This window comes from Pongo pygmaeus, chromosome 4 (assembly GCF_028885625.2).
Source record: "Pongo pygmaeus isolate AG05252 chromosome 4, NHGRI_mPonPyg2-v2.0_pri, whole genome shotgun sequence".
Classification (NCBI taxonomy): Eukaryota; Metazoa; Chordata; class Mammalia; order Primates; family Hominidae; genus Pongo; species Pongo pygmaeus.
In genome coordinates, this window is record NC_072377.2 from 183,021,627 (window position 1) to 183,039,369 (window position 17,743).

A 17,743-nucleotide genomic window follows, 5' to 3' on the forward strand; every position below is an offset into this window, starting at 1 on the left:
GGAAATGTTGGAAGATGTGGTAGTGGTGACTGCATGTGCGGAACTGCACCCCGATGAGGCGGGTGTCCCCGATTCACCCCGGGCCCTGGCGTTTTCTCTGCTCTCCTGTGCCCAACCAGCCTCACCTATTTTCTCACCTGCCGGCCGCTGCAAGCATCAGTGAGCCCGTGAGCCTGCAATTCTAGCTCAGGTCCATCTCTCCAGTCCTCCCACCCTCCCGGGCCAGCCTTCGCCAGGCTACCTGCCTCCTGCCCCACATACCCATCCTTCCTGCACAGTGAAGGAGCAGGGCACATCCTGATGATGATGTCCTGCCCCGTAGACCTTGGAGTGAGCTGCTGAATTTCCCTGGAGCCCGTTTCCTCCTCTGAAAACTGAGTGTGTTGCGGACGGAATGGCTCCCTGGATCTGGGCTCACAGTGGGCAGCAGAGGAAGGGTGGGTTGATGAGAGTAGCTGTGATGTACTGGGCCAGCCCTGGGGCAAATGAAGCCAGGGGACAGAGTGGAGCTGAAGCAATGTGGGCCCTTCCCTCCCTATCTAGATGTCACTGGCCCTGACCACAGGCCGGCCAGGCAGGAGCCTCATCATCCCCATTTCACAGACGAAGATCTGGAGCTCAGAGAGGCCAGGACACCAGCCCAAAGCTTTGCTCCAGCCCTGTGCCCTTCCTGCTGACTGCCCCTCCTCTGGCTGCTGTAGCACCTGGCACACCCTCATCCACTGCCCTCAGAGCAAAGCTGTATCCCTGGCCTGGCATTCAAGGACAACATCTTCCTCCTGAGCACCTCCTTCCAGACTCATGTGTCACCTCCTCTGAGAAGCCTTCCTCAACTCCCGCCCCCTCCAGTTTCTCACTTATGGACTCATTGCTCTGTCTTCCTGCCACCTCTCCTCTCACAATGCCCAGCCACAAGGTTCCAGTGCCCACCACAGATGCCCTTCCTGACCGGAGGATGTGCAGCCTTGGGCTTGCACACCCCCGGTGATGTGGAACTCACTGCTCCCCGGGCAGACTGAGGGCTTTGCAAAGATTTTGTTTAAGGCTGGTCCTTCTCAGGCTAGACCCTCCACCTTGCAGAGCCTGATTCAATTGTGCCCAGAACCTCCACGTGGCTGGGAAGACGAGGCCTCAGGCTCCAGCCCGCGGAGGGCTCTCAGCTTGGCTGGGTGGGGCCGTAGGCCCCTTTGTCCAGCCACCCGGGGTGGAACTCCAGAGTGGACAAGAGATGGCCAATTCCTCAAGGCTGGCTGCTCCAGGGCCACGGGCTTCTCACCTCCCCCTACACCCTTACCATCCCGGCCCATCTTGGGTGCACCCTCTCTCTGGATATTCCCCTGAAACTCCCCACTTATCAGCATCCTCTTCACCTTCTGACTTTGACTCACACCTCCCTTCCTCAAGGCGGTGCCCCTGACCCCCACCAGGCCAGGTCTGGGTTACAGGAGCTCCGCTTCCTAGCCCTGGCCACGAGACATAGTGAAGCTGGAATTTGTGGGAGTTTTTTGTTCTGTCTCCCACTCAACCACAGGCTCCAAGTGGGGAGGGACCCCTGGATGTGTTTCCTGCTACTGTATCCCAAATGCCGAAGCGCCTCGTACGTAATGAGAACACAGTAAATACCCGCTGAATGGATCAACAACGGTGAAGGGAACGATTCTCTGAATGAACATCCATCCTGCTGGCTCTCTTGCCCGGCCAGGGAACACTAGAGGGCGCGCTTGACCTGCCAAAGGCTGCCTCCAGCCCTGGCAGACTCTTGCGCTGGACTCCTGCCCTCGGGCCACAGCCCGGGCGATCAGCCAGGACACTGGCCATTGACGACTCAGGCCCAAAAGGGGCACCTTCAGCCTCATAGGCTCCCCTGGCTGGCATCAGCAACGGACAGAGCAGCAGGAACGGTCCCTGAACCCAGTCCGTGTGCCCAACTCTGAAGCTCTCCTGGGGTCATCTCCTTGGCTCCCCCAACAGCTGAAGGGGCTGAGGTTTGGCAGGGCTAGGGATGTGCCTGAGGACACATGGACTATAGACCCCTGGGCCCATTCTGTCTCCACTGCATGGGCTGGACATCGTGCCAGCCCTGAGTCCTGGTGGGGGGCAGCTTCATACCCAAATCACTGCTTTCTCTTTGGTCTATTTGCTTTAAAGACCTGGGCTTGGCTCGGTGACCTTGTGCAGGTCTGTGAACATGTTCTTCCATGTGATGGGGCGAGGGTGCTGTGGGGCTGGTCTGTTGCCTGGGGAAGCGGGAGGGGGTTCCAGCCAGTGACCACGCTGCAAACATATCATAGACAGAACAGCAAAGCGCAGGACCAGCCCCCTCTGCTGGGCCCCCTACACTGCCGTCCCTGCTAAGTCACCTCCCAGAGCTAGGTGTGGACAGGAGGTATCTGGGCTGCTGCCAGGAGGATGCAAAAAACTGCAGCAGATACAGGAGGCATCTGGGAGCCGAGGGCAGAGCAGCAGCTCGGGCCTCGCTGACCTGGGGTGGCTGCCTCCTGTGAATGGGCTGCCCCACATGGGACACTCATGGGGACACTGGGGACACAGTGCTGCACCAAGACAAGAGGCTGGACTCAAGAGACTCAGCGCCCTGGGGAGAACGGCCAGCATGGTGGCCCTGGTTGCATCTCCCTGAGGTTCCAGTCTGCGTGCCATTATCGGGGACTCTGGAGTCGGCTTTCATCCAGTCCCAGCTCCACTAGAATCTGGGGGTTGCGGGGCGGCACTGTAGGGGTCAGACGGAAATGAGATGGAGGATGTTGAAATCTAAAAACAGATGAATTTGGGATATTTCAGATAAATCGTTTAACTGATTACATTTTTATAATCAAAGCTGTTTTTGAACTACAAGAGTGCACGAGAGCGTGTGAACGTGCGGTGCTCCGTGGGCTTTTTTTGTTCACTTGATTAATTCCAAACCGTCCATCCGAGTTCTTCATTTCAAAATTGGTCCCAGGCCGAGGCCCCATCTCACAGACCACATTTCAGCCCAGAGCTCTCGCAGTCCCCTGGGGCCCCGGCTCCCAGGACTGAGGCCGGAGACGAAGTGCAGTCACCGCTCCCTCGACTCCAGAGGGGCTTGGGCACGGCGCTCCGGGGCCCAGGAGGTGCCATGTGTGTGGTTCTGGGTCTGCTCAGAGCTGACCTGCAGCGCCTGCCAGCCCTCGTTTCTGTTACTCATTCAGGCTTCACCAGCAAATTAGTGCAACCGCCTCCTACCCGCACCCCTTCCTCCAGTTTCTGCCCTGTAGCCAGGGAGGCCTTTTCTACTTTTTAATAATTAATTGATTGATTTAAAATTTTATTTTTTAAAACAGACGGGGATTCGGCCAGGATTGGCAGCTCATGCCTGTAATCCTAGCACTTTGGGAGGCCGAGGTGGTCAGATTGCCTGAGCTCAGGAGTTTGAGACCAGCCTGTGTAACATGGCAAAATCCCGTGTCTATTAAAAACACAAAAAAATCAGCCAGGCGTGGTGGTACGTACCTGTAATCCTAGCTACTTGGGAGGCTGAGACACGAGAATCACTTGAACCCAGGAGGCGAAGGTTGCAGTGAGCTGAGATCATGCCACTGCATTCCAGCCTGGGCGACAGAGCAAGACACTGTCTCCAAAAAAAAAAAAAAAAGATGGGGTTTCGCCATATTGCCCAGGCTGAGCATGCCCTGCTCCGTTCAGCTGCTCCTCTGCAGGGACACCCTGCACAGTGATACAGAACTGGACATTTCATTACCAGGGGAAGATTTAGAAATTCTTCCTAATTTCTAATAATGGCTATGACACGGAGGTACGAATGAAGAATAGGAGAGGAGGTGAAATGAAGAAATGGACTTTTAAGTTTAAGTTAGACTTAGTTTTTGTTTTTCTTTCTTCGGAAAGCAGGAAAGCATCCTAACAATTTGATACCAGGGGTGGAATACAGTAGTTGGGAAGGGAGCAGCAGGGCTGGATACAGACAGGTATGAGCAGGAGAAACCAAACAGCCACTCCAAGTATGTGTTTCTCGGGGTGGTCTGAGAAGCACTCTCCTGCCAATACGCAGACCATCCTGGCCCCGGCCCTGCTACTGTAGACAGCTTGAGAGGCCGGCTGGTTGGTGTGAGGGAGTGGGGTCACATAGCCTGGGTGCTAATCCAGGCTTTGGCACGCAAGCAGGCCACGTGTCTCAGCTAAGTCCTGTCACCCTCTGAGCTCAGATTTCTCATCTGTCAGGTAGGGCTGAAACCACTAGCCTCCCATGGTGAGACGGCATGCATGAGTGTGCACCCAGCAAGCACTCAATACTTGCACCTGCTTCCCTAGCACATTGGAAGGGCTTTGGGACACGAAGGGTGACAGTCTTTTCTTCTCTGTTCCCACAGGAAGCACCATGAGTGGGGGATCTCCAACCCCTTGGCAGTCTATCTCTGGGGACAAGTGATTTTATTTTATTTTATTTTTTTGAGACATGGTCTCTCTCTGCTCTGTCACCCAGGTTGGAGTGTGGTGGCATGATCTCGGCTCACTGCAACCTCTGCCTCCTGGGTTCAAGCAATTCTCCTGCCTCAGCCTCCCAAGTAGCTGGGACTACAGGCATGTACCACCACACCCGGCTAGTTTTTGTATTTTTTTTTTTTTTTTTTTTTTTTGGTAGAGATGGGGTTTCACCGTGTCGGCCAGGCTGATCTCGAACTCCTGACCTCAAGTGATCCATCCGCCTTGGCCTCCAAAAGTGCTGGGATTACAGGTGTGAGCCACCGCGCCCGGCCGGGACAAGCGATTTCTATAAACACAGAGTCAAGTTCCATCCCCCAGCCCTCGGCTCTGTCTTGGTTCTACTTGGTGCAGCTCTGGGAGCTTCTTTGGCTTCAGCTTCTATCGTTTCCCCATCACCTGCTCACTCACTCCTGCCACACTGACCTTGAGTGCACCTGAACACACAAAGCTTGCTCCAACTTCAGGACCTATGCAGTTGCTTTTTCCTCTGCCGGGATCTCCCCCCAAGATCTCTGAAGCTTTTTCATCATTTAAATCCCACTTCAATGTTACTTTCCTCAAGAACCTTCTGATTATTTGATCCAAATTATACCTGTCCATTCACCCAGCTAACACTCCCATCACATCCTTGTTTTATTCTCTTGTAAGTACATTAAATGATATCGAAGAAATGTTTAAATAGCTTTCTGAATGTGTAAAACAAACCAGAAAGTCACTAAAGCTTAATGTTAAGAGTTAAGACAATCAAACTACCAAAGAAGAGGAAAAGCAAACATTGTGACACTGTAAATAGGAGACGATGAGAAAGTCTAATGTTTTCTGTGTAAAAATCAAAGTTTAGGCAAGATTAAGCCCTGCATGAGTGACAGGTGGTTTCATCTTAGTCAGAAGCCACAGTTTAGAGAAGGAAAAAGCGCTCGTGATAAACAAGATACCTCCGGGAAGATGACTTTGAGCTTCTAATTATTCATTCCTCTCTATCCCAGGGCAAACTCCTGTTCCCATATGGTTCTCTAAAGACTGTGACTGGGCCTGACCCATCTTTGTGCCACCCCAGTGCCCAGGCCAGCGTATGACACCCACCAGATTTGTTGAACACAGCCAAGCCTCCTATTTCTGAGATGAGAAAATCACTTTATCAACATAAATACTGATTACTACCCCAAAATGCAAGAGTGCTGCACCTAGGGCTCCTCTGAAGGCTCAACTTTTGATTCACAATGTTCTGAGTTAGGAATTATCCCTATGCTGTTGATTCCATGATGTCTTCCATCCCTGGACCAGTTGGGATCCAAAAGCTCTTAAACACGGGTGATTTCCTCTTTAAACTCTATGCCTGCAATTCCAACCTTTACCACGGGGTGACAGGATTACACAAACCTTATCAAAACTAGTTTAATCTCTGACTACTTCTAAGTAAAATATGCCCTAAATTAAAACAATATTCATACATATACGCATATATTTTAAAACTCATATTGGCATAGTTTTAAAAGTATAATACCCACAGTTGGCCAGCATTTGGGGAAATAGACAGCATTTATTCATTGTTGGTGGGAATGTAAATTAGTACAGTCTCCTGGAGGGCAATTTGGCAATACACATCAAAAGCCTTAAACATGTGCAAACCCTTTGGTGCAGCAATTCTACTTTTAGTCATTTATTTTAAGGAGATAATCATGGAAATAAGCTGTATTTATTCCCAGGATGTTGACTGTAAGGGTAAAAAATTGTCAATATAAGTAATTTAACTTTGAGACTAAATAAATGATATAGTGGATCAAATACAATGTAGCCATTACATTCTCTAAGGATTTTTAATGATGCGGAAAAGTCTCATGCTATATTTAGTGAAAAAAACATGTCCAATGTAATTGTATTTTAGATTATGAGACTGACGTGCTGCCTACTGCGCTAAGAAGGCACTTGTAATTATATTCTTAAAGCAATAACTATAAAAGCAAACTTGCATGTAAGAAATACTAGAACCACCACAAAGATAAGAGGACTTATCTGTGAGTGGCAGAATTAGAGATGCTTTTTCCTTGTGTTTTTCTCTATTGTCCAAATGTTTTCCAATAAACATGCTTTTTGTTGTAATCAGAAGAGGCTGTTAATGAATCCTTGGGAGCGGAGAGGACAGGCCAGCCTCTGTACACGGAGGGCATGGACAGGGCGAGCCGGGCCCTTGTCGGCTCTGACTTCCTCAAGTCCACACCCGCCCCACAGATATGGGTGGCCCCTATGCCCCGTGTTCTCCAGCCACTCCTATCAGGTCCACATATGGACCTGGTTTCAGCTCAGGGAGCTGGCCTGAGTTAATCCATAAAAGCACCGACAGTCTCCACCACCGAGGCGGTCTCTATCCTTGCCAGTCTCTATCCTTGCTCTTAGAAAGTGATAAGATACTGGCACAAAGAGAAAAAAAATAAGTCCTCCCTGAGGCTGGTCCTGAAGTTTACTAAGCTACAAAAACAAACAAACAAACAAACAAAAAAACAAAAAACCCTTTTTCTAAAACTGATCATTCTCAAAGGTGTTTTCCTTTCCAAATATTGCAAATTTATACTGAGTAGATTAGAATGATTTCTGAAACCCATCTTTTCTTCAATTGAGACTGTCAGTGATGAGTAAAGATGGTGATATTTATGGAAGGGCTGCCACACACAGGACCGGACATGGCCTCTGTGTCTCACACCCAGTTAACCCCTGCTCTGCAGGTGTGATCTCCCCAGGCCCAAGAGGTCCAGTAGCCTGCCCAAGTCCACACAGATGACTGACTCAAAGCCACGGTGATCCTCTGCACATCAGGGGCCTCTGAGGTGGCCCAGGCCCTTCAGCACGAGGCAGTCACCCCAGCCTCTGGGATGACCACATGGAGCCATCTGCAAATATACCCCAGGCTGAGGGCCGGGCAGAGCCCTCCTGTCCTCCACAGGCCAAGAGATAGGAATTTCCACTCGGGACTGGGCCCCAGAAACCTGCAAAAGGTCCTTCCCCTCCTCCTGCAGGGGAAGCTGAGCGGGGTGTCTGCCCCACCCTGTGGGTCTCACGGAAGGAATGGCCCAGGTGGCGGTGCGAGAAGGAGGGGCTTGGAGGCGCATAGCTGCTTTTGCTCCTGGTGCTGGCGACATGAACGCCCTGAATCCAGCCCACCCAGGGAAGACGCCTACCTCCGTGTGGAAATGGGGGTCTGCGTGTAAGCTGGGGCTGGGCGACCTCAGGAAGAAGGCCATCATGGGCTGTGATACCAGCTTCCTGGAGACTTTGACAGGGTCCCCTCACCCCTCACCAGGCCCAGCCTGCTCAGGCTTCCCAGTGATTGGGGAGCTGCTGGTAGGACCAGGGGCACGGCTGCCAGAGCTGCCTACACACAGGAAGTGGGGGGGCTTGCTGGACCCCAGCTCTCTTCCTTCCAAGAAAGCTCCCAGTGTCAAGCCTGAGGGACGCCTGCGGGGCTCCACACACATCCATCTCTCCGTTCCCAGCCCCAACAGTCACAGTACCCCTTCTCCAGGCCAGGCCCAGGTGTGAGGGAGCCCGATACCACTCCCACACTCAGCTTCATCTTTAATTCCCGACAGTCCCGTCACGGCCCCAGGGACAGCAGCCCCGGGTTTGCCCTGACTCGTGTTCTGGGTGCTCTAAGCCAAGGGGCTTTCCTTTCCCAAGGCTTCACAGCGAGTAAGCTGCAGAGATGAGAACCACGCCCAGCTACTTAATCCACACCCAGCCTCCTGCCTGTCGGCCACAGGGCCAGCTGCCGGCACCAAACTGGGTCCTGGGAGGAAGGAGTGAGGGAGAAGAGGCCTCTGTGGGACGCAGACCCTGGCACCTGCTCTGGTGTGGCTGAGAACGAGCCCCCTGCCCCTCCCCCGGGGCAGCAGGCAGCATCCCCTCCGATGCTGGAGGCTGGTGGGGAAGGACCGCTGGGTCAGTTTGCTCAGAGGAAACAATGGAGAAGGAAACCGCTCACCCACTCCCCACCCTCTCCCCTCTGGACCTGTGAATACAGAGTAACCCGGGGTGAAGGGAACTGGGTCATGCCAGGAGTGGTTCTGTTAGTCTCCGGTCCTCCCGAGATGGTACTGGTACAGCGAATAATGCCAAGACGCGGGGCTGAACTTTCCAGCGAAAGCCTGTGCTTCCCCAAGACGCTGGACGCCCAAAGGTCCGGGCTGCCGTGCACAGGAGACGGGAGCCTGACCCCTGCCTAATCAGAAGAGCAGCTGGGGACTGTGGCAGGGCCCTAACCCCAGGTGTGCCATGGGATGACGGTGGGTCCCAGCTGGTTTTCACATTTCATTCTTACTTCCGCAGAGTCTGAGAGGCCAGGCTGCTCATTGCTGGGGGAGCTGCCCTGACTGCCTGGGAGATCTCAAACTTGACTCAGCCCAGCACGGGGCCACTCCGGCATGAAGTCAATGTTCCCCAGAGCTACCACCAAGTCCTGGAGGGCTGGGTTTGTGACACATTTTCTGCCTTCATCTCTGCATTCACAGAGCAGGAAACTGAAGCTCAGAGAAGGTGAGCACCTACTCTAAGGTCACTCAGCCGAGAGGAAGCAGAGTGGACCCCACGTCAAGTCTCCCTGGTGCTGGGGCTGGACCCCTCCACTGCAGGACCAGGGACCACCGCTCTCTATCGCCAGCCGTCCTGACTGCACAGATCTGCCCCGAATCAGCCAGCATTTCCCTCCCTGCATCTTCCTGCCCTGGAGGCACAGAACGAGTCTGCCCCTCCCTTGACAGCCCTGCGAATCTCTTCTTCTGCTGGGCTCCCCCTGCTCTTTCCGACGTCCCAGGACCTCCAGATGCTGCTGCCATGACCCTCAACCCCGACACAGGACCTGACAGCGGCACAGCCACACTGCGTCTTGCTGCTGACATGGTGCTCGCTTGGCCTGGGCTAGGACATCTATTCCAAGAATGCACTAACTTTTGGGTTAATTTTAAGAGATCTGCCAAGAGATGACACCACAGCCAAACTGGAACCAGCCAGTCTCCTGTTATCGAGTGATGACGAGGAGCAGTGGCTGGGACACGGAGTCCTCCGCCCACTGGGAAGAGGCCCAGCCCTCTAGTGGAGCATGCCACAGTGCGGGGGTGGACTGTTGGCTCTTGGCTGGACTTACTGAAGAAGCAGTGGCAGGTGGATTCAGTGCCACCCAGACACCTGCTCAAGGTGCTCTGCCTTGCCTCCAGGGCAGTCCTGGAGATCAGTGCAGCCTTCACCTCACCGGAGCTCATGCTAATCCCCTCCACAGAAAGACCACGGCTGCTGAGGAGCAGAGGAGGAGACAGGAGCGCAGACAGAGTTAAATCAAGGCTCAGGGAAAGAATATTGGTTTAAGAGAAAAGGGCGAAGAGAGCAAAAAATAAATGACAAATTACCGGGTAGCCATCTCGTCCTGATTGCCCCTGTGGTAATTAATATGTCATTAATAATCAGACTTTTGGCAGAAACCATATGGCAACACTTAGAGCTCAGTCAGGGCCCAGCCCCCCACCCGCCCCCTGACAGCTGGTTGGTGACTTGCTCTGCAGGGGGAGGACTCAAGGGCTCCAGGGGTCTTGGGAGCAGAGCAGCCCTTTCCTGCCTCAGAGGGCCAGGCTGGAGGGACCAGGAGCCTCGGGGCTTCATCGGGGCCCCCGGCACAGTCACATGTGTGTCCTCCCCATGCTGGCCGGGCATAGGGTAAATGCCACGTGGGGACGTGGGGTTTTAGAGGGTGGAGCCACAGCCACATGACCCAACCAGGAACTGAAAATGCTCCTTAAACTGGGCCTGCAGAGAGGCCTAGAAGAGAGCCTGTTGCCACTGGGATGGGGTGAACCAAGAAAAGAGCCTTAGAAGCCAGGAATATGGGGGGCGTCCACTGTGGCTGGATGCTTCTCTGCCCCCTAGTTCCGGACCCTGGAGCAGTGACCACCCTGTCTGTGTTCCACACTTGGGCACCCATCTCCCAGGTCAGACCCTTCCAGGTCGCAGCTTGAGAATTTCTGCACTTGTTTAATTCATTTAATATTTTAACTGCCAAGTTAAAAAAAAAATACTCTATAGCCCCCGGCATTAGGTACTTCAGCAAGTTCACACACGCTAGCCTCCCTGAGACAGCCAGGAAGAACTCAGCTGCCAAACATCGCTTGAAGCCAATAAATCAACACAATCCTGCTGGCTTGCTCGGCTCACAGTGGGGCTACATGCACCTAGAAGCCCAGATTCTGAAGGGCACTGATTGGGAAACGAATCATGGTACATGGAAGTAAAAAATAAAATGGCTCATCTGAAAGGAATTCCTTGAGGAGGTTGATTTTGGCTCTGGCTGACTGTCAATGTGCTTCTTGAGTGGATTAATTGGGATTTACCGGGCTCTGAAAAACTGACAGCATGAATCAAAGGCAGGCGCATCCTCTGCCCTGGAGAATGAACAGGATTTCTAGGGCCACTTGCAATCCCCTGCATTCAAAGCTGCCTCTGGCCGGCCAGGAGAAGTTCAAGGGAGCCACTCAGTGCTTCCCTCATACTCTTCACACCCCGCACAAATGCAGTGACATTTTCCTCCTGCTCCAGTGCAACGCCCTCACCAGCCAGGTGCGCTCACAAGGTCTCAGCTGTCTGATCCACATTCTGGCAAAGAAGTAAAATGAACCCCAGGGTCTAGTGGTCAAGCCCGACTTATTCCTGGGACAAGTGCCCAACTCTACAGCCCTTTCTGCCAAAGCACGGGACACTGAAGCATTTAGAAACATCAACCGTCACAGAGCATTTTAAAACTATGGGCATGGTGCTAGCATTTCTGTGTACCAAGGTGAGCCCAAGATTTGGCGAGGAACAGCCAGGCTTGTGCGCTGGCTCTCTTGCTAGGAAAATGGTCACACAACGTTCCAGTGAACAGGTCAAGCCTGGGGAATTCTGTGCCTGCATTCATCTACAAATTAAAATATAACATGACTCCTGTATGACTGATTTTTTCCCCCCAAACACATGAGTTTTTTGTTTTTGTGTTTGAGACGGAGTCTTGTTCTGTCTGTTGCCCAGGCTGGAGTGCAGTGGTGCAATCTTGACTCACTGCAACCTCTGCCTCCTGGGTTCAAGCAATTTTTCGTGCCTCGATTTCCCGCATAGCTGGGGTTACAGGTACCCGCCACCACGCCTGGCTAATTTTTGTATTTTTAGTAGAGACGAGGTCTCACTATGTTGGCCAGGCTGGTCTTGAAATCCTGACCTCAAGTGATCTGTCCACCTTGGCTTCCCAAAGTGCTGGGATTCCAGGCGTGAGCCACCGCACCTGGCCACTTTTTAATAGGACTGATGTTTCTTGAGGACACCTTCCTAATCAAAATTATGTTCATGGAATTGCAACAGAGAGAGAACCAAACATCTTATCTTTCAGAAGCAGACAGCACAGTCCAGGACACTTACTGGAGGACCTGCAAAACACAAGCAGAGAAACCACAGTCAGCATGGAAGGCAGAGTCCCCTCGCCTGTCCTCAGCACGGTCCCCTCGCCTGTCCTCAGCACGGCTCCTGGCCACCTCTCCCCGGAAGGCTTTGATGCTGCCATGGCTGTTTCCTGCCACGGTCTGAAGCTGGGGGCAGAGCAGAAGGAGCACCTTTGCCCTTGGAGGGGCCGGGATGGTCACGGGGGTGGTGGTGACAGTTCCCACATGCATGGGTGCATGCATTCATGTCACCAGGCAGCTTTGGGTTCTGGCACTGAGTAGGAATCGGAACTCATTCCTACTTAAAGGACAAGCTCTGGTGCTCCTGAGGGGATGGTTTATTTCTACTGAGGGCAGACTGGGGAGCAAACATTTTGGACAGAGAGAATACTGGGAGGAATGGCAAATGGGTGTGGCTGAACAGGCTTTTTGGGGGAGGGGGCTCCTGCTGCCCAGCTCCAGGGTTAGAAATGCATGAGGAGTAGCAGGGCCTGGGGCTGCGGCTGAGGCTTGTCTACCAGATGAAGGCTCACAGAGAACCCTTATGAGGCCCACAGGGGCTTCACCTCACAGCTTGCGAAGCATGCTGCATACTCGTTATTGCATTTGACCTTCCCAACCATCTTTTGTGAGAGGTCTGATGAACATCTCCACTGGACAGCTGATAACGCAGAGGCTCACAGAGCAGTGACTTGTGCGGGGCCACATCGTTGATTAGGGGTGGAGCGAGCACACGCTGGATGGAAGGAGGTCTCCCAACTCTACCACCCCTGGGCGCTGTGCACTAAGCCACGCGGCTGCCAAACCAGACCCCAAACCTCACTCGAGAATGAGGCCACACGGGGAGGCAGCACCCAGCAGTCAGCGGCCAGCACGATTTCTACGTCCCAACTATGAGCCAGCAGTCATGGGGGTAACGAACGGGACCAGTAGTAAGCGCAAGAGGCAAGAGCCCTGGCTCATGAATGTTGACTAAGCAGACAGATCCTTAAGAGGACATTACATAGGCAGAAGGCCAGGAAGCTCCAAGCACAGCACAAGAGCCCTGACCCAGGCTGGGCCGAGTCCAGAGGGTGAGAAAGAGGAGGGAGGAGTGTTGCAGAGATGGACAAGCTCAGAACATGCCAAGATCATGTGCTTTTGAGGAACCAGGAGAAGTGAAGGCTGCTGCAGCAGAGGGGAGGGCCGGAGAAGGCAGGGCCAGCCAAGCCCGGGGCTTTGTTTCCATGTCATGGTCTGGCGGGCTTGGCTCTAAGGGTGAAGGGGAGTCAGCGAACGGTTGTGCAAGGAGGAGCGATGGGGAGGGGCAAGAGTGCCCCTGGAGGTGCGCCGAGGTGTCCCCATACAGGTGCTGGTGGGTGAGGGGGGAGTGCAGAGGCAGAAGATGTTGGCCAGGGCAGAGATGGGGCTCATACAGTAGCGGTGCATAGAGGAAGGACAGAGATGACAAGGATTTTTGGCTTGAAACACTGATGTACTCATACCCCAGAATGGTGACATGGGGGACAGTGCTTTCCCCAAGTCTAGATCAGGGCGGAGCAGAGCAAGATGCCGGCAACTTGGACATCCCATTGAGCTGACTCCTCACTGTCAGCCAATGACCTTGATTCCTATTTTCCAAAGCAAACAACAGCTGCCGGATAGGTTCACCATCGCCTTTCTAACACCAGTTGTATACATCTGTGCCTGGACCTGTGCCTGGACCCGCACCTCAGCCTGTGCCTGCATCTGTACCTCCCCCGTGCCTGCACCTGCATCTGCAACTATGCCTATACCTGTACCTGCCTTTCCACCTGCCCCTCCCTCTCGATCTGTTCCTGCACCAGCACTTGCGCCTGTGCCCGCACCTGCTCCTGCACCTGCCCTCCTCTCCATGCCTTCCTCGGAGGAACTGACCCACCTTCAATTAGGCCACTGTCCCCTCTGTATTGCCCAGAGCCTGGCCCCATCTGCGGTCCCTCTGGATCTTAGTCACACTTGCCCTCTCATGCAAGTCCTGCCCAACAGCTCTGAAGCATGCTCTAATTCCTCGGCTGGCAAAGCTATCCCTTGGTCACACACCCCCTTCTATTCCTGCTCTTCCTCTGCTTTCTCCCTCACAGCAAGAAACAGTGGGAGGTGGCTTTAGAGGGGCAATGAGGTGGGGCAATTGGGTAGGGCCTTGAGCAGAGAGGGTGAGACCTGGCTCATATTTTAAAGATCCCCGTGTGGGGTGGCAGGGGTAGAACCTGGAGGCTACTGCATGCTGCAGGGGAGAGAGGACAGTGGCTCACAGCTGGTGGTGGCAGTGGAAGTGGTGGACGTGGTTGGGTTCTGGATTGATTCTGACAGCACAGCCAAGAGGATCTCCCTAGTTTTGGCTTCAGCAACTGAAAGGATGGGGCTGCCGTCAACAGAGGTGGGGAGATACTAGTGGGGCAGGCTTGGCTGAAGGGGTCAGAAGCTTGGCACACGTGGCACTGCTGGAAGTTAAAGAGAAGATCAAGAAGTCCTGGAAGTGAAGTAGAGAAAGTGTCTCAGGAGGGAGCGATCGTCTGTGCACAGGATGAAGTAATTGCCCTGCTGATGGGTCAAGTAAGAAGACCACGAACTGGATGTAGCAATGCAGAGGCATGTCCGGGGAGTGACAGGAGCGGGGTCTGATGGGAGAGGGTTTCAGAGAGAAGGGGGTTGAGGGATGCGGACAGTGGGTGCTTTTGAGGAGCTCTGCCTCAAAGGGGAGGAAATGAACAGTTGCTTTGTGGGAGCGGGGCCTGGAGATGGGTATTTCTTTAGGATGAGAGACATGGCTATGTGTTTGTAGGATGAGAGTGGTCCAGCAGAGAGAGAGGATTCGGTGTCGGGGAGGAGGGGAGATTCCTGGAGCAACGTTCTTGAGCAGGTGAGAAGGGCTGGTCCTGGCTCTGGCATAGATGGGGACCTGAAAAGTCCATCTGTGGAGAAGGCAGGAGGAAGAGTGCCTGGTGCTGCCAGGCGTATGCCATGGAGGTGGGAGTTCGGGCAAGTTCTCTTCTGATCGTGCCAACTCTCTCAGTGAAGCAGGAAGCGAGGCCGTCAGCCTCAGGTGATGATGCTGCAGGAGGTGTTCCGGGACTGAGCGGGAGAGGCTGAGTGGATTGGACAATGTGGCCTCAGCCAGGCGGCAGAGAGGGCCACGGGGGCTGCGGGCGTTTCTCTCCAGCTGGGTAATCTGCACGCACTGGAGTGGAGCGTGTGGAGGGGACTGGGTTCAGTCTGGGGTGGGGCTTCTGCTGAGTGAGAACGAGGGAGGAGGGAGGAGCAGGGAGGTCTGGCATGGGGCAGCTGGCAGGATTCCAGCTGGAGGGGTGAGGGGCAAGGGGCTGGGATCCATGGATCTGAAGGCTGGAGATGGAAGGGTTGTGGGGGTCAGGGAGAGGAGTGGGCTGGAATTTGTGAACTGAGAATTTGCGGATGCTGCATTTATATCAGGCAAGACCTCTGGAGGGAGAGGCTGTGGTCAGAGGAGGCCAAGGAGTCCAGAGGCCAGGCTGTGTAAGGGGCTTCTACGTGGCTATCAAGATTCATAGGATTTCACCCAGAAGTACTGTGGGAGAGAGGGCTGGTGACCCAGGGGCTGGAACCGACTAGCATGAGGTGGGTGCACCTGGGATCAGAGATGGCTTCAAGAATGACATCCCATCACCACCCCAGTCTCCCATTCTGGGGCCAGGGCCATATTTCTCAAAATGCAGATCTGATCCTCACACTTCCCTCCTCACTGTCTTGTTCCTAAGACAAAGGCCCGAACCCAGGGGTGCCTTCCATGTGGTGATCAGCCTCCCCAAATCACTACCGAGCTCCCTCCCCAGTGCTCCACACCTGAGCCTCTGGAAACAGTAAGGGGAGATGTGTTATAACCACTAGTTATCACAAAAAAATGAAACTGGATCCCAGCCTCAGCATCACCCAGGATGAATTCCAAAAGGATCAATGATTTTACATGTTAAGAAAGCCATAAAAATCCTAGAAGAAAACATGGGAACATTCCTTTCTAGCCTTGGAGGGGGCAGGCTTTTCCACCTATGGTTCATAATCCAGAAGCCATAAAAGAGAGGTCTGATCCAACCACGTAAACCCAAAAAAATGTCTGCAAGGCAAAAAGTCTTGGAAGCAAAGTCAAAGGCCAACCTAGGCCGTGTGTGGTGGCTCACGCCTATAATCCCAGCACTTTGGGAGGCCGAGGCAGGTGGATCACTTGAGGTCAGGAGTTTGAGATCAGCCTGGCCAACATGGTGAAACCCTGTCTTTATTAAAAATACAACAAAACAAAACAAAAACAAAAACTAAAAACTAAAAAACCAATTAGCCGGGTGTGCTGGCGTGTGCTTGTGATCTCAGTTACTTGGGAGGCTGAGGCAGGACAATTGCTTGAACCTGGGAGGCAGAGGTTGCAGTGGGCCGAGATCACACCACTGCACCCCGGCCTCGGTGACAGAGTGAGACTCTGGCTCAGAGACAAAGCCAACCTACGAAACATATATCTAACTCATGTCACAAAGGCTAGATATCTTGACATACAAACATTCCTACAAGACATTTCTCAAAACATCAGCAACCTAGCAGAAACAAGATATCCAAAGATATGAATGAACAGATCACAGAACAGAAAATACAAATAGCCCTGAAATACCTGGATCATGAATGAGGATTAACTTTTGTAGCTACAAGTGCTAATCTTCATTCATAATAAAAGAAATGAAGGTTAAAATTACAATCATATCAGATTAAAAAAATGAAAAAAATCTCATGACCTACTGTGTGAAGGGCAATGAGGACAGTCACCTCACACACTGGTGAGAGGATAAACTGGAACCGTCTCTCTAGAGAGTGATCTGGCAATACTAAGATTTAAAATGTATGTGCCAATTGTCACAGCAATTATCCTCCTAGAAATGTATTCTGCAGCTATGTTAACACGTATGTAAAAGGATGGGGTATAAAAACAGTCCTCATCACAGAAGTGTTGAGATAGTAAAAGTATTAGAAATGGCACAGATGGAACTGATTAAATAGAGGATGGTGCAGCTGCAAATGGAATACTATGCAGCCATGAAAAAGGTAATGTTCTATAAGTTCTGATATGGAACTATCTCCAGGGTGTATTGCTGCATTTTCAAAGGGTACAGAATGGCATGTAGTAAAAATGGTCTGTAGACTTTTGTTTGTATAAACAGGACATCTCTAGGTGTGGGTGCAAGGAAGTGGTCATCAGGGTTGCTTCTGAGTAGGGGGGCCGAATGGCCAGAGGGCAGGAGCAGCAGGGAGACTGACCTCTCACCCTGGGCTCTTTTGCACCATTGGATATTTGTGTATAGCTCTCTGAGTCAAAAGCGTCAACACACTTGAACTTGACAGTGGCTGGAGAAAGCTCTGTGTCTTTGCTCCTCCCAGCTTTTGTTGCCTTTCCTCACACTCATGTCCAAGCTGCCTCCAGGGAAGCTCAGGCTGGGATTATTATTTTGAGAGCCTGAGGTCCTGAAAGCAGAGCCCTGGGGACTGGTGTGAGGTGCAGCCCAGATTGAGACGAAGGAGGGGCTGTAAGAGTAACCATCACTCCCTCGCTGAGCACTCCTCATGCACCAGCAGCTCCGCTGAATGCGTTCCCCAGACCATTTCATGTAACCCCTGCTGCAACCTCACTAGGTGCATTTTACAAATGAGGAAACTGAGGCCCAGAAAGGCTACCATGCCCAGGGTCATGTCCTCTTCTGACCTGGGGCAGCGAGAAACTGTTCTTCTGACCTGGGGCAGAGAGGGGTGAGATACACACCTCATGACCCCCGTGGATCCCAAGCAGG

General features: G+C 52.8%; 1 protein-coding gene across 1 annotated transcript in view; it reads right to left on the reverse strand.

The window, feature by feature from the left end:
* Positions 1-17,743, reverse strand: part of COL23A1 (collagen type XXIII alpha 1 chain) — a 347,240-nt gene that overhangs the window by 41,349 nt on the left and 288,148 nt on the right. The window contains exons 4-5 of the mRNA XM_054487618.2: positions 11,905-11,912; positions 9,873-9,899 (exon numbers count right to left, since the gene is read on the reverse strand). Coding sequence (XP_054343593.1) covers positions 9,873-9,899; positions 11,905-11,912 — 35 coding nt within the window. The remainder of the gene's footprint in view (positions 1-9,872; positions 9,900-11,904; positions 11,913-17,743) is intronic.